General features: G+C 43.8%; 1 protein-coding gene across 2 annotated transcripts in view; it reads left to right on the top strand.

Annotated features, from left to right (window-relative positions):
• LOC139413228 (R3H domain-containing protein 2-like) overlaps nucleotides 1–2478 on the top strand; it is a 70724-nt gene extending 68246 nt beyond the window's left edge. For both annotated transcript variants that reach the window (XM_071160365.1, XM_071160366.1), the window contains 3 exons: nucleotides 110–201; nucleotides 345–429; nucleotides 763–2478. In XM_071160365.1, the coding sequence (XP_071016466.1) occupies nucleotides 110–201; nucleotides 345–429; nucleotides 763–1142 (557 nt within the window). In that variant the 3' untranslated portion in view covers nucleotides 1143–2478. The remainder of the gene's footprint in view (nucleotides 1–109; nucleotides 202–344; nucleotides 430–762) is intronic.
• The last annotated feature ends 14653 nt before the right edge of the window (nucleotides 2479–17131 follow it).

Consider the following 17131-nt stretch of genomic DNA (forward strand, 5'->3'; position numbering starts at 1 on the left):
GCTCACAGAGGAAGAACAAAAACTAAATGGAATTCAAATAATTGAACTGACATTAGTCAATTTGTATTTTAGCATTTGTATATTTGTGTTGTGTCCCGTGTGTGTGCAGGTGATGGGCGCTACTCTCTTTTGGGCCAGCCTCTCCAGTATAGCCTATGTCCCCCTCTCATGCACAGCCAGACCAACTACAGCTCGCATCAGGTACTACTTCTCTCTATCCCTCCCTTCTCACCCCCCTTGAAGCGCACTGCCGCTACCCCTCCATCCATCCATCTCTCCACTCCATTCCTGCATATCTACTAGCCTGTAACCTTGTTGACACTTTAGCTATTGGTGTGTTGCAGAGCCAAGTAGGAATGAAGCATGGTGCAAGAGGGAAGAGGCAGACACTGAAGTCTCAATCTACAGACCTGGGCACCACTGACGTAGGTAAGACAACAGACACAGACGTCTTCATTACGGTCGATGTGGTATATCTGCAGTATATTTTGTACTTTCAAGATCCATATGACCTCGACTCAAGGTTTGTGCCTACGATTCAATACACTTGACTTACGTCCTGCACACACACACACACACACACACACACACACACACACACACACACGCACATCCAAAACACAAATTCTTGGTTTTTGTATTAACTAATTTATTTAATTTTACCAGGCAGGTCAATTAAGAACAACTTCTTGTTTACAATAAATGGCCTGGATGAATACAGTAGTTGTATTAGTGTCTGATCTTTCTCCTTCCTGTCTCCAGTGGTGAGTCGGGTGCTGGAGGTGACCGATCTCCCGGAGGGCATTAGTCGTCCAGAAGCTGAGAAGCTCTTCAACCAGCTTTCCATGTGTGGTGCCAAAATCCAGTGGCTCAAGGACCCGGTGACAGGGGGCCGTGGAGGTTATGGTGGCCCGGGAGTGCATCACGGCGCTGGGCATTGTCCTGGGGCTGGAGGGGGGAAGGGTGATGGCCCCGGCAGTGACCCAGCTCACCTCTACACGGTGGTGGCTGTGTTCCCCTCCACCATGGCTGCACAGAGTGCTTCTTTTAAACTCAACAACAGTGGGGTCAGCCTCTTCAAACTGAGGGCAGCCAAAAAGAACTATGACCTGAGAGTACTGGAGAGGGCCAGCTCCCAGTGAAAAGAGAGGGGGATGAAGAAAAATACTTTTGGAAATGAGGAGTGGAAAGGAGTTGGACTGAGGGGACTGGACAGTTTTTGGACAAACGAGTTAAGATGGATAAGACGTCACACATTAAAGGGATGGGGTGAACACAGAACACAAATGGAGAGAATGGTGTTTGCAAATTATAAAATAATTGTTTTTGTTTTTGATTGTTTTTTAAAATATTATTGATACCTGAAGAGCACATAAGACACGTGAGCATGTGGATCACTGTTGCCATAAATGGGTGCCATCACACACACACACACACACACACACACACACACACACACACACACACACACACACACACACACACACACACACACTCTTATGTACAGACAGGCAACAGGATCACGTAGCACACACCTGAACACACTGGACAGTTCAACCTCAGTCCATCCTTCCCCTGCTCTCCTCCAGCCTTCCTCCTTTTTCTGTCTACTTTCTCTTTCCTCCTCCTCGCTCTCCCTCCCATCGCTCCGCTCTTAGGCGGACATATTTATGCACAGTCACTCTTTCTATTTTTTTCTATTACTCTCTCTTACCCTCTCGCCACTTGTCTCATACTCTTTCATGCTCTCTTCCTCTGCTTACCCCCACTCACTCCTCTCTCTCCTCTGGCTTTCTGTTTGCCTTATACTACTGTTGTGGGTTTCTGTATTGCGCTATTTTTCTCAGAAGAGTATTGTTCTTTTGCGGTTCGATATATTTATATAAGTGATGTAAGGAATAAATCTATATATTCAGTGATTTTTTTTTTCTTCAGTGGGTAAGTTTAGGATCCCCTTTATGATACCCTCTCAACCTGTTCCTTCTGCCCCTTTTTCTCCTACCTCACGACTCCAACTTATCCCTTCCTACCCTTACCCCTCTTACCCCGTTCTATCCTACCCCCACTACCATATCCTCCTCTACCCTTACTCTCCCAACCTACCCCATTGTCCAAATGTACCCTGTGCTCCCACTACCCTGTTACTTCTTACCCATTTTCCCCCACCCCACTCCCCATAATTACCCATTTCAACCGCCCCACTATCCCTAATTACCCCATATACCCCTACCTTACGACCCCAATTTACCCCATGTGTCCCCCACCCAAACTACCTCTCTCCCCTACCCCTCTTAACCCAATATACCCCACAACTTACCTCATTCTCCTGTTGACCCTCTAACCCCCTCTCTCATCCTCATTGTGCTTGTGTTTTTCAGATGAAATAGTTAAAAGTGCACAATGATTGCATAATGTCTGCTGTAAATTTTGTTTAATGTTATTTTTTGTTTGTTTTAAAAAATATAAAAGCAAAAAAAAGTATTTGTTGTCATTGTTTAAACAGATCTGGGTGGAATCTTTGCTGTTAGATTTATTTTAGCAATATGAATCATGAGATTGAGGTGTGTTTTTCAGTTTATGGAACAGACTTTCTTCTATCCAAAGAATTTAAGAAGTTCTGGGGGTATCAAGAAGCATCTGACAGTTGCTCCTTTTTAAATTCCTTTCTTCTGTCCCAATGGAATTAAATAGAACACTGTATTATACATTCAGTGGCCAGTTTATTAGGTACACCCATCTAGTACCAGATCAGACCCCTCTTTGCCTCCTGAACAGCCTGAATTCTTCGGGGCATAGCGTTAAAAATCCGCTCAGTTGGTTTCAAATAAAATGTTATTTGTCACATGCGCCGTATACAACTGGTGTAGATCTTACAGTGAAATGCTTACCCAGCCCTTAATCATGGACACGCATCAAGACCCTAACGTGTGCCAGGATACATACCCCACACCAGGACACCACTGCCACCAGCTTGTACTGTTGACACCAGGCAGGATGGGACCATGGTCTCATGCTGCTTACGCCAAATCATGACTGCCATTGTAACAGTATAACTTTAGACCGTCCTCTCGCCCCGACCTGGGCGCGAACCAGGGACCCTCTGCACATGTCAACAGTCACCCTCGAAGCATGGTTACCCATCGCTCCACAAAAGCCGCGGCCCTTGCAGAGCAAGGGGAACCACTACTTCAAGGTCTCAGAGCAAGTGACATCACCGATTGAAATGCTAGTAGCGCGCACCACCACTAACTAGCTAGCCATTTCACATCCGTTACACCATCAGCATGATGCAACAAGAACTTGGATTCGTCGGACCAGTCAATGTTTTTCCAATCAATTGTCCAGTATTGGTGATCGCGTGCCCACTGGAGACACTTGTTTTTAGCTGATAGGAGTGGAACCCTGTGCCTGCTACAATAGCCCATCCGCGAAAAGGATCGACGAGTTGTTCAATACCCAGGAGGCCAGCCGTTTCTGAGATACTGGATCTGGCACGCATGGCACCAAAGATCATACCATGCTCAAAGTTGCATAGGTTACTCATTTTGCCCATTTCTAACGTTATATTGAACAGTAACTTCATGCCTGTCTGCCTGCTTTATATAGCAAGTCACTGCCACATCGCTCAGTGTACATTTTCGTGAATGTGGCAGTGTACCAGCTCAACTGGCCACTGAGTGTATACAGTGCATTCGGAAAGTATTCAGACCCCCTTTTCCACATTTTGTTACGTTAAAGCCTTGTTCTACAATGGAAAAAAGGAAAGCTGGCACCATCTAAATAGTGAAGCATGTGGCAGCACCATGCTGTGGGGATGTTTTTCAGTTGCAGGGACTGGGAGACTAGACTGGATCAAGAAAAAGATGAATGGAGCAAAGTACAGAGAGATCCTTGGTGAAGACCTGCTCTATAGTGCTCAGGACCTCACTGGGGCGAAGGTTCACCTTCCAACAGGATAATGACCCTAAGCACACAACCAAGACAATGCAGGTGTGGCTTCGGGACAAGTCTCAATGTCCTTGAGTGGCCTAGCCAGAGGCCGGACTTGAACCCAATCAAACATCTCTGGAGAGACTTGAAAATGGCTGTGCAGAGACACTCCCCATACAACCTGACCGAGCTTGAAAGGATCTGCAGAGAAGAATGGAAGAAATTTCCCAAATATAGTTGTGCCAAGCTTATAGCGTCATACCCAAGAAGACTCCAGGCTATAATCGCTGCTAAAGGGGCTTCAACAAAGTACTGAGTAAAGGGTCTGAATGCTTATGTAAATGATATTTCAGTTTTTATTATTATTTTTTATACATTTGCAAACATTTCTACAAACCTGTTTTTGCTTTGTCATTATGAGGTATTGTGTGTAGTTTGAGGAAAACAATTGAATCAATTTTAGAGTAAGGCTGTAACGTTAAAAAAAAAAAGTTTAAAAAAGTGTGAAATTATTGGGTCTGAATACTTCCCAATGCGCTCTAGCTCTATGTTCTATCCCCTCTAGAATCCTGAAGTGAGTCACCTGTTGACGTCAACATCACTGGACAGATGGAATGACTTTGTGCACTTTAGAGATGGGTCAATCAATCTCACTGTCCAGTTCACCGTTGAAGGTACAACAATGCTGTTTGAGTTCGGGGACATCCATACTGATTTATTAACAATGTTTACCATGTGACGCAAGGCCCTAGGTGAGGTATTAGGCCTTAATGCAAACACTCAACACTTGACTTCTAAATTACCGGATGGTCACCAATCTCATTGATTGGAAATTCACATTCTAAGATTGTGAGTCATGTAATATATACTTTGGTAAAGCAAAGGTTTCTCCTGTATTTTCTGCTACTCTGCTGTCTGACACATGCACATGCCCTCTTACATGCCCACACAAATTCCACAATAAACAGGGTTTGGCTACACCATTACTCACTCAATCTCCCACCTGTTGAACCCCATTTGGACAGTTGACCCTGTGTCCCAAATGTCACCCTGTTCCCTACATAGTGCACTACTGGGTCCTGGTCAAAAGTAGTGCACTATGTAGGAAATAGTCAACTTCTCAAATGCCACCCTATGTAAAGACCCAAACGAAGGACCTATTATGCCACCCATGTTTTTATAGGACAGAGCTTGAGTTGAGTGGACCGTTCTGGCTGGATGCGGACCTCTTCAGCTGCTGAGGAACTTTCAGAAGCGAGGTGATCCCACCCCATTGTCAAAAGGAAGTTGAGTATTTAGGATGCCTTTATGCAGTAATATATCACTTGTAATAAGAATATATACAATTCATTTTGTACATGATGTATGTCATTACCCTTGATGTACCCCGTTCTGTTGTCCACTTGTGTACTAAATAGACTGTAAAATAGTCTATAATAAGTACCATGATCATAGATTTATAGAACTACTTTGGCTACAGCAAATGCCAAGGTAGCTAGCTACATGTCCTAATAAAAGGACATGGGAACATGGTAAATACACAGTAGTTACAAGTGAATGTATTTGTTGTATGGCACAGTAGTCACAAGAGCAGCAGAAGCAGCTTTACCAGTGGCTTGTTTGTCTCGACAGCATCTTACAGCTCCCTCTGCTGTTCCACAGACGCCAGGACTTGACCAAAGAGCATAGCGACACAGTGGCTACGTTTGACACTTTAATATCCTCTTCAACAGATTTGTTTTTAAATCCAGAGAGATTTTGATTGGGACTACTTGTCTCATATTTTTCACTTATTTGTTGTCCACATAATATATTTGTTGCAAATATTTTGTCCTTGACATGTATTGTTCAGTCCGACCTTCCAAATTGGACGATGATATCCATGACAACCCTCCAGCCCCTCAGAACTTAGAGGAGGCGGGAAACACAGTGGGACCTGCACTGTTGGAGCTGTGAGGACCACTGTGTGTCAGACTGACAGAAGTAGTGCACTATATAGGGAATAGGGTGCCATTTGAGATGAGGTGTTGAGTGTTCTCAGTCAGTCTGACACAGTGGTCCCCACATTCCCCAACTAGCTAACACACCAAATAATGTGTGAAAAATAGGCAGGTATTAAACAGTTAGTGAGAATCGAGCTACTCAATTGAGCTCCTGGCAACAGTTTTAATACTGGTTGTGTGGGGGGCGTTGGGCTTTCAGTGTGTGTTTGTCAAGTTTATTTAGGAACAATGTCACTCTCCATTAATAGCAAATGGCATTTCTCTGTATCTCTATTGAAGGTTATTTTAGGAGCCCCCCCCCCCACACACACACACACACTAATTCCCCAAATGAAATCAAATATTTTAGCAGATGTTTTTGCGGGTGTAGCGAAATGCTTGTGTTCCTAGCTCCAACAGTGCAGTAGTATCTAACAATTCACAAGAATATACAAAGCGTAAAGTAAAATAATGTAATTTATAAATATTAGGACGAGGAATGTCAGAGGCATTGACTAAATACAGTAGAATGTAATACAGTATATACATGAGATGAGTAAAGCAATACGTAAACATTATTAAAGTGACAAGTGATTCCATGGCGTTGAGATAGAAGTTGTTTTTCATTCTCTCTGTCCCAGATTTGATTCACTTGTACTGACCTCGCCTTCTGGATGATAGCGGGGTGAACAGGCTGTGGCTGGGGTGGTTGGTCCTTAATGATCTTTTTTTATTTTTTATTTATTTAACCCTTTATTTAACCAGGTAGGCTAGTTGAGAACAAGTTCTCATTTACAACTGCGACCTGGCCAAGATAAAGCGCCACAAACATCAACACAGAATTACACATGGAATAAACAAACATACAGTCAATAACACAACAGAAAGAGTCTATATACAGTGTGTTCAAATGAGGTAAGATAAGGGAGGTAAGGCAATAAATAGGCCACAGTGGTGCAATAATTACAATTTAGCAATTTAACACTGGAGTGATAGATGTGCAGGAGATGAATGTGCAAGTAGAGATACTGGGGTGCAAATGAGCAAAAAATAAATAAAAGTATGGGGATGAGGTAGTTGGATGGGCTATTTACAGATGTCTATGTATAGGTGCAGTGATCTGTGAGCTACTGCAGCTAGTGCTTAAAGTTAGTGAGGGAGATATGAGTCTCCAACTTCAGTGATTTTTGCAATTAGTTCCAGTCATTGGCAACAGAGAACTGGAAGGAAAGGCGGCCAAAGGAGGAATTGGCTTTGGGGGTGACCAGTGAAACATACCTGCTGGAGCGCGTGCTTCGGATGGGTGCTGCTATGGTGACCAGTGAGCTGAGATAAGGCGGGGCTTTACCTAGCAAAAACTTATAGATGACCTGGAGCCAGTGGGTTTGGCGACGGATATGAAGCGAGGGCCAGCCAACGAGAGCATACAGGTCACAGTGGTGGGTAGTATATGGGGCTTTGGTGACAAAACGGATGGTACTGTGATAGACTGAATCTAATTTGCTGAGTGGAGTGTTCGAGGCTATTTTGTAAATGACATCGTCAAAGTCAAGGATAGGCAGGATAGTCAGTTTTACGAGGGTATGTTTGGCAGCATGAGTGAAGGATGCTTTGTTGCGAAATAAGAAGCCGATTCTAGATTTAATTTTGGATTGGATATGCTTAATGTGAGTCTGGAAGGAAAGTTTACAGTCTAACCAGACACCTAGGTATTTTTAGTTGTCCACATATTCTAAGTCGGAACCGTCCAGAGTAGTGATGCTGGGCAGGTGTGGGCAGCGATCGGTTGAAGCATTTAGTGCATTTGGTGCGAAGAACAGCATCCCAACCGTGAAGCATGGGGGTGGCAGCATCATGTTGTGGGGGTGCTTTGCTGCAGGAGGGACTGGTGCTCTTAAAAAAAATAGATGGCATCATAAGTCAAGAAAATTATGTGTATATATTGAAGCTACATCTCAAGACATCTGTCAGAAAGTTAAAGCTTGGTCACAAATGGGTCTTCCAAATGGACAATGACCCTAAGCATACTTCCAAAGTTGTGGCAAAATGGCTTAAGGACAACCAAGTCAAGGAATTGGAGTGGCCATCACAAAAATTGTGGGCAGAACTGAAAAAGCATGTGCGAGCAAGGAGGCCTACAAACCTGACTCAGTTACTTCAGCTCTGTCAGGAGGAATGGGCCAAAATTCACCCAACTTATTCTGGGAAGCTTGTGGAAGGCTACCCAAAATGTTTGACCCAAGTTAAAACCTGTTAGGGCGAGGGGGAAAACCCTGAATTTCCGGATGACTGACGTGCCCAAAGTAAACTGCCTGTTACTCAGGCCCATAAGCATATACTTTGGATAGAAAACACTCTGAAGTTTCTAAAACTGTTAAAATAATGTCTGAGTATAACAGAACTGATATGGCATGCGAAGACCTGAGGAAAATCCATCCGGGAAAATGTTTTTTTATTTTTTATTTTAGGTCACAGGCCTTTTCAATGCAGGCCTATGGGAATAGCTCCCAGATTGCAGTTCCTATGGCTTCCAGTAGATGTCAACTGTCTTTAGACACAGTTTCAGGCTTGTTTCTTGAAAAACAAACAAGTAGTTGTAGTTTATCCAAGGTGTTCTCATCAGGGCAGGTTGACTTTTGGCGCGCGTGAACAAGGGTGCGCTCTTCATTATTTTCCTTTTCTATTGAACACCGTTCTTTCCGCCTGAAATATGATTGTTTATTTACATATTAGGGTACCTGAGGATTGATTTAGAAACATTTTTTGACTTGTTTGGACAAAGTTTATGCATGTTGTATGCATGTTGAAGGAGTGGATTACTGAAATCAATGGCACCAACTAAACAGACTTTTTGGCTATAAAGAAGGACTTGATCGAACAAAACGAACATTCATTGTGTAGCTGGGACTCTTGGGATTGCAAACAGAGGAAGATCTTCAAAGGTAAGTGATTTATTTTATCGCTATTTGTGATTTTTATGAAGCCGGTGCTGGTTGAAAAAGTATTTCGATGTGGGGCGCTGTCCTCCGATAATCGCATGGTATGCTTTCACCGTGAAGTCTTTTTGAATTCGGACAACGTGATTGGATTAACAAGTTAAACTTTTAAATGATGTAAGACACTTGTATATTCATGAATGTTTAATATTACAATTTCGTCATTTGAATATGGCGTCCCCCAGCTTCACCAGATGTTGTCGGTTTTGATCCTGCTAGCGGGATCCGAGCTGTAAGAAACTATTTAAAGGCAATGCTACCAAACACTAATTGAGTGTATGTAAACTTCTGACCCACTGGGAATGTGATGAAAGAAATAAAAGCTGAAATAAATCATTATCTCTACTATTATTCTGACATTTCACATTCTTAAAATAAAGTGGTGATCCAAACTGACCTAAAACAGGGAATTTTTACTAGGATTAAATGTCAGGAATTGTGAAAAACTGAGTTTAAATATATTTGGCTAAAGTGTATGTAAACTTCTGACTTCAACTGTACATGTAGGCAGGGATTAAGAGAAAGTGACTGGTAGCAGGATAAATAGTATTTTATTTTATTGAACCTTTTATTGAACTAGGCAAGTCAGTTAAGAACATTCTTATTTTACAATGACAGCCTACCCCGGCCAAACCCTACCCTAACCCGGACAATGCTGGGCCAATTGTGCACCGCCCAATGGGACTCCAGATCCCGGGCCAGATGTGATACAGCCCCGGATCGAACCAGGGTTGTAGTGACGCCTCTAGCACCGATGTAGTGCCTTAGACCGCTGCGCCACTCGGGTGCCAATAATAGTAAACATTACGACAGCAGTCTATGTAAGTGTAATTGTGTGTGTGTTCAAGAGTGTTAGTATAAGTGTGATATGCGAATATGCATGTTCACAAACAGGGTTGAAAAGTGACTGGTAGCAGTAATATATAAATACTTATGGTAATAAAAAGGATTAGTGGTGACCATTAGCAGGATAAATTGATAGATAGTAATGCCAATCAATGAACAGCAGTGTAGTGGTAATAATGAATCTAATCAATAATTATTTTTGCAGCATTGTATGTGTGGGGGGGAGCAGTAGCTGTTAGCCATTTAACAGTCTTATGACCAGGGGATAGAAGCTGTTTAAGAGTCTGTTGGTCTGAGCCTTGATACACCGGTACCGCCTGCCAGATGGGACCATACAGAACAGTCTCGGGTGGCTGGAATCTTTGGCAATTTTTGGGGTCTTTCTCACCCTCCCATCAGGGTGGTGAGTACTAGGAGGGAGTAGGAGGATGGGGAGGAGATGGTGGTGAGTCAGACTACAGTCTTGTCTAACTCCATTCAGAGTTCCATCTCTGCTCACACACTCTTAGATACCACAGCGGCACAGCTGGCATACCTCACACAGCATGCTAACAGAGGATAAACAGGTGCCAGTGCTAAGCTTTTACAAGTGTTTGTTCTGATAGGGAGCAGTGCTTGTATGACTATACATGGGATTGTTAAAGATTGGTGTGGCTGACATTGTGTGTGTTGTGTGACGTTTCACAAAGCAAACTGGGAGGGAAACAAGAAAGGAGACAGCTGTCGCAGATGACAAGGTAAGAGAGAGTGATAATGATAATGATAGTGAGTGACTGCCTGCTGTGTGTTGTCAGAATAAGAAGCCTCAGCCAGAGGGGAAGCTCGGTTTATTCTCTGCCTCACTAATACCTGGCACTGTATTGCATCAAGGCTGTGGAGAAAGAGGACCCGGAGTCATCACTGCCTAATAATTATACTGTAGCCTATAGTAATTCATACTTCATGTTCACCTAACTCCATGCACTGATTCACTCTCTCGCTGTCCTGATGTCTCTCCATCTTGATCTTCATGTCAATCTTGATCTTGATCTGTGTATTTGTTGTAGTGCAGGGGGACCGGATCACAGTGATAGATGACCCCAATGAGGGTCTGAATGACAAATCGATCCCTAACCCGTACTACATTTAATGTAGATCTAAAAGGATTGGATAGGTTTCAGGGAAAAAAAAAGGTAGTAGATCCAGTGGTGTGTATACATGGATGCCAGGGGAAGCCAGGCTTCCCCAAATAATTGACCAATAAATAAATTATTACATCTCTTTCTGTGTTTTGATAAAGGGGCTGAATCTCCCCTGAGAAAGGATCCAAGCGAGGGAAACAGTGCCCCATCTGCGTCAGTATGTGTAGCCCATGTATCTGATGCAGTCCAGACCAATAGAGTATAACATGTTGCCACCGTAGCATTTGGTTGATTGTTACGGCCGCAAAGCTGTCATCAAGGCAAAGGGTGGCTACTTTGAATTTTTTTTAACACTTTTTGGTTACTATATGATTCCATATGTGTTATTTCATAGTTTTGATGTCTCCACTATTATTCTACAATGTAGAACATATAAACAATTAAGAAAAACCCTGGAATGAGTAGATGTGTTAACTTTTGACTGGTACTGTATGTGTAGTTTAATTTATTCCTCCACTGTGACAGTTGTATTTTGTTGTCACGGCCTTATTATATATCACGGTGGTGTATAAAATAATGGGTTATAGAGCAAACAACCCAATTATCACACCATAGGTTGCAATATGTTTTTTTTACTGACTTGGCTTGGCTTCCTCAGTGACTTTACCCATGCACCGCTACTGTGTAGATCCAGCATGCCTTATCATACGTAGACAATTTGGTATTGCTTATACCTTTTAAGAAGTGCACAGGCTTTAGGGGCTAGGGGTTGATCTGGAACTCGTCAGTAGGCAAATCTCACAGGACACTGCTAGCCCTTCTTACTTAGCACATAAGATGGGAAGTGAATGTTGTATCACTTCAACTCGCTCCCTACCTGTGTTTCAGGGTAAGATTGGGAAGAGGGCTGGCTTCCTTTCAGCTAACTACATCATTAGGGTACGTTTCGGGAAGCTGTGCAAGGTGACACGTTCCTTCATAGGCAACCAAGTGCAATGCCTGAGCTTCACTGGGAGGATTCAAAACTATCCACTCCCCATCCCGCCGGGATCCAGCAGATTCTGGGGCATCCGCTGGGCTACGTGTCAAACTCCTCCCTACAACACTACAGTCCATATTCCATCCCCGAAGATCCTTACCAACCTGGAAGGTCTACCACGCTCTGTGCCCCCACGCTACGAGGCCTACGAGAGCTACTACATCAAGATACGCCGCCAGGTTGAGCAACGCGTGAGCCGCCTTTGTCGGAGCGTAACCCTCCTGTGCAAAGACATGGAAGATGCCATGTGCACTTGTCAGCCCTCCGATGAAGGACGCCACCTCCCATACCCAGAGGTGACCAGCCCTCAGCACTACTACTCGTACCCTGAGCCTGAAAGCACTCTACCGCTCTCTGAGCATGGCATCCCACTAGGACGCCAGACAACCGTGTGGCCTCCCCCATGGTTCTCCAGAAGCCTACATCCTCCTGAGCCGAGCCTCTGCCTTGGAATCCAGCCCACAAGGAGTCCATGGACACACAAGCCCTACCTCAGTCTGCTCTACACCATGTGCCTCATCCTGGTCCCCAGCCCGCTCCACAGCCTCCCAGCCAGCCACGGAGTGACACCAGCTTAGAACCATCCTTCTCCTGACTCGCACATCCATGCAGCCCGTCATGGAAGAGTTTCTGTTTACGCCGCCCTGGAGCTCATCACTCAGCCAGTTGCCACCATGGAACCTCCGCCATGGAGCCTCAATCGGACGCTGTTAACCTGCTGTCTTAGGAGCCTTGCGAGTTGCCATCCAGGTGTCACCTGTTACTCCTCCTGACCAAGTTTGGTCCCCTCCATCGTGCCTCAGTTATCACCGACACTGGGGACCCATTCTGTACCTGTCCAGATGACTTTGCTTGCTCTGCTAAGGCCACAGTCAGCTCAGCCTGCTCTGCGTAACCTACAAAGGCCACAGTTGACTTTGCCTGTCCTACCAGAGCCACAGCCATCCTACCAGCCAAAGCTACAAACAGCTCTACAATGAGCTCAACCAAAGTTGCAGCCCAAACTCCTACCAGCTTCACCGTACAAGCCGCAGCCAGTTCCGTCTGCTCTACTGGGGCCAAAGCTGACTTCGCCTGCCCAGTCTGAGCCTCAGCCAGCTCCATAGCTCAAGCCCCAGCTGGTCCTAGAACCTGCTGTATAGGAATACAGCCCATGCTGCAGCCATCTACTCAGCCTGTGATGCATCAAGCTCCTCCATTGGAGCGTTTGACTTGTAACGCATCAGGTTTCCAGTCTGGGGCTTTACCTCCTACCACTCATATCTAGCTTTATTTTTCTTCTCTCCCTACAGTTCCTTACCTAAGTCTGGGGTCCAGTTCTCTTCCCCGTGTGCCCGTATCAGTCCCTGTCAAGCTTCATGGTCCCGGGTTCCTCGCCTGCTCATGGTGGTGCCTGTCCAGAGCCACGCTGCTCACTGTCCCTTTTATTTATATTATTATTATTATTATTATTTTTATTTATGTATATATATATATATTTTTTTTTTAACTAGGCAAGCCCGTTATGAAAAATTCTCTGGGTCTATACAGCTCGCCATCCTCGGGTCCTCAATGCTGCTCCCTGGGTCGACGCAGCACTTAATTATGGCATTTAATATATGCATAATGTTTGTACAGGATTAAGCATATGTACACTGCCGGTCAAAAGTTTTAGCCCACCAACTCATTCAAGGGTTTTTTTTATTTTGACTATATTCTACATTGTAGAATAATTGTGAAGACATCAAAACTATAAAATAACACATAGTAACCAAAAAAGTGTGAAACAAATCAATATATATTTTATACTTGAGATTCTTCAAATAGTTACCCTTTGCCTTGATGACAGATTTGCAAGCTCTTGGCATTCTCTCAACCAGCTTCCTGAGGTAGTCACCTGGAATGCATTTCAATTAACAGGTATTCCTTCTTAAAAGTTAATTTGTGGGATTCCTTTCCTTCTTAATGCGTTTGAGCCAATCAGTTGTGTTGTGACACATATATACTTCTATATACTTCTATATAGAAGATAGCCCTATTTGGTAAAAGACCAAGCCCATATTATGGCAATAACAGCTCAAATAAGCAAAGAGAAACGACAATCCATCATTATTTTAGGACATGACGGTTAGTCAATACGAAAAATGTCAAGTTTCTTCAAGTGCAGTCACGAAAACCATCAAGCCCAATGATGAAACTGGCTCTCACAAGGACCTCCACAGGAAAGGAAGACCCAGAGTTACCTCTGCTGCAGATAAGTTCATTAGAGTTACCAGCCTCAGAATTTGCAGACCAAATAAATGCTTCACAGAGTTCAATTAACAGACGCATCTCAACATCAACTGTTCAGAGGAGACTGTGTGAATCAGGCATTCATGGTCGAATTGCTGCAAAGAAACCACTACTAAAGGACACCAATAAGAAGAGACTTGCTTTGGCCAAGAAACACGAGCAATGGACATTAGACCGGTGGAAGTTTGTCATTTGGTCTGGAGTCCAAATTGGAGAATTTTGGTTCCAACAGTGTGTCTTTGAAACGCTGTGTGAGTGAACGGATGATCTCCACATGCATGTTTATTTTCCACCGTAAAGCGAGGAGGAGGTGTGATGGTATAGAGGTGCTTTGCTGGTGACACTGTCTGACATTTATTTTGAATTCAAGACACCCTTAACCAGCATTGCTACCACAGCATTCTGCAGTGATACGCCATCCCATTTGGTCTGGGCTTAGTGGGACTGTCATTTGTTTTTCAACAGGACAATGACCCAACACACCTCCAGGCTGTGTGAGGGCTATTTGACCAAGAAGGAGAGTGATGGAGTGCTGCATCGGATGACCTGGCCTCCTCAATCCCCTGACCTCAACCAAATTGAGATGATTTTGGATGAGTTGGACCGCAGAACGAAGGAAAATCAGCCAACAAGTGCTCAGCATATGTGGAAATTCCTTCAAGACTACTGGAAAAGCATTCCAGGTGAAGCTGGTTGAAAGAATGCCAAGAGTGTGCAAAGCTGTCAAGGCAAAGGGTGGCTATTTGAACAATCTCAAATATAACATATATTTTGATTTGTTTAACACTTTTTTGGTTAATACAAGATTCCATATCTGTTATTTCATAGTTGTGATGTCTTCACTATTCTACAATGTAGAAAACCGTAAAAATAAAGAGAACCCTTGAATGAGTAGGTGTTCTAAAACTTTTGACCGTATATATTCCAGTCACATATTTGTGCATATTCCTATAATGGCTACTGTTATTTGGGTGTACATATTCCATGTTATTATGTATATTCTTGCTGCTATATTTATGCATATTCCCATTGTACAATAAAACATAATAAAAGTAAGTTTCAATGACACGGAGGGGAAGTTTTTACAGCTAATTCCGGTTTGCCAGAAGCTGATGCCATGCAGGTGTTTGTTCACATGCATAAACACAAGCTCTCATTCAAATACACGCATACATGTAATGGTGCCAGACACCCACACAAACATACACAGTTGGCATTGTTGTTATGATTTTAGTTGTCCTTGATGTGCTTTTGTTTTATTGGCAGGGAGGGGTAGCGGGTTGCATTGTTGTCTGCTGTTTTCTTCTGTCTTTCTTTTTTATCTTTAGTTAATTTTCTTGGTTGTTGGTGTATTGGGGTGGTTTTGGGGTGGGGAATGGAATGAATTGTATTTTTATTTTATTTTTCTTCTTGGGGATGTGGACTGTGGGAGTGGTCTCGGATGGTTGAGGGACAGCTATTGGGGGAACTGTGGGGGAATTTTGGAGGTTTCGGGTTCACGTTTTTTGACCTGGTGGGAGATCTGTCAATGTGCCCTTAAGCAGGACATTGACCCTGGATGCTTCTGTGTGCCGCTCTGAATGGGAGTCTGTTGGAAGACTGGTGTGGTGTAGTTATTGAGCGGCTTCACTGCAAGTATATTGTATGTTTTGGATATTCAATCAACAACAAAAAAATATACTTTGTACATCATATTTATGCGTGTTTTTACAGGTGGGCCTAATCCTGAATGCTGATTGGTCAAAAGTTACCACTGGCTAAATATACAGTGGGGAGAACAAGTATTTGATACACTGCTGATTTTGCAGGTTTTCCTACTTACAAAGCATGCAGAGGTCTGTAATTGTTATCATAGGTACACTTCAACTGTGAGAGACGGAATCTAAAACAAAAATCCAGAAAATCACATTGTATGATTTTTAAGTAATTAATTAGCATTTTATTGCATGACATAAGTATTTGATCACCTACCAACCAGTAAGAATTCCGGCTCTCACAGACCAGTTAGTTTTTCTTTAAGAATCCCTCCTGTTCTCCACTCATTACCTGTATTAACTGCACCTGTTTGAACTCGCTACCTGTATAAAAGACACCTATCCACACACTCAATCAAACAGACTCCAACCTCTCCACAATGGCCAAGACTAGAGAGCTGTGTAAGGACATCCGGGATCAAATTGTAGACCTGCACAAGGTTGGGATGGGCTACAGGACAATAGGCAAGCAGCTTGTTGAGAAGGCAACAACTGTTGCCGCAATTATTAGAAAATGGAAGAAGTTCAAGATGACGGTCAATCACCCTCGGTCTGGGGCTCCATGCAAGATCTCACCTCGTGGGGCATCAATGATCATGAGGGATCAGCCCAGAACTACACGGCAGGACCTGGTCAATGACCTGAAGAGAGCTGGGACCACAGTCTCAAAGAAAACCATTAGTAACACACTACGCCGTCATGGATTAAAATCCTTCAGCGCACGCAAGGTCCCCCTGCTCAAGCCAGCGCATGTCCAGGCCCGTCTGAAGTTTGCCAATGACCATCTGGATGATCCAGAGGAGGAATGGGAGAAGGTAATGTGTTCTGATGAGACAAAAATAGAGCTTTTTGGTCTAAACTCCATTCGCCGTGTTTGGAGGAAGAAGAAGGATGACCCCAAGAACACCATCCTAACCGTGAAGCATGGAGGTGGAAACATCATTCTTTGGGGATGCTTTTCTGCAAAGGGGACAGGACGACTGCACCGTATTGAGGGGAGGATGGATGGGGCCATGTATCGCGAGATCTTGGCCAACAACCTCCTTCCCTCAGTAAGAGCATTGAAGATGGGTCGTGGCTGGGTCTTCCAGCATAACAACGACCCGAAACACACAGCCAGGGCAACTAAGGAGTGGCTCCGTAAGAAGCATCTCAAGGTTCTGGAGTGGCCTAGCCAGTCTCCAGACCTGAA

This window comes from Oncorhynchus clarkii, chromosome 7 (genome assembly GCF_045791955.1).
Source record: "Oncorhynchus clarkii lewisi isolate Uvic-CL-2024 chromosome 7, UVic_Ocla_1.0, whole genome shotgun sequence".
NCBI lineage: Eukaryota > Metazoa > Chordata > Actinopteri > Salmoniformes > Salmonidae > Oncorhynchus > Oncorhynchus clarkii.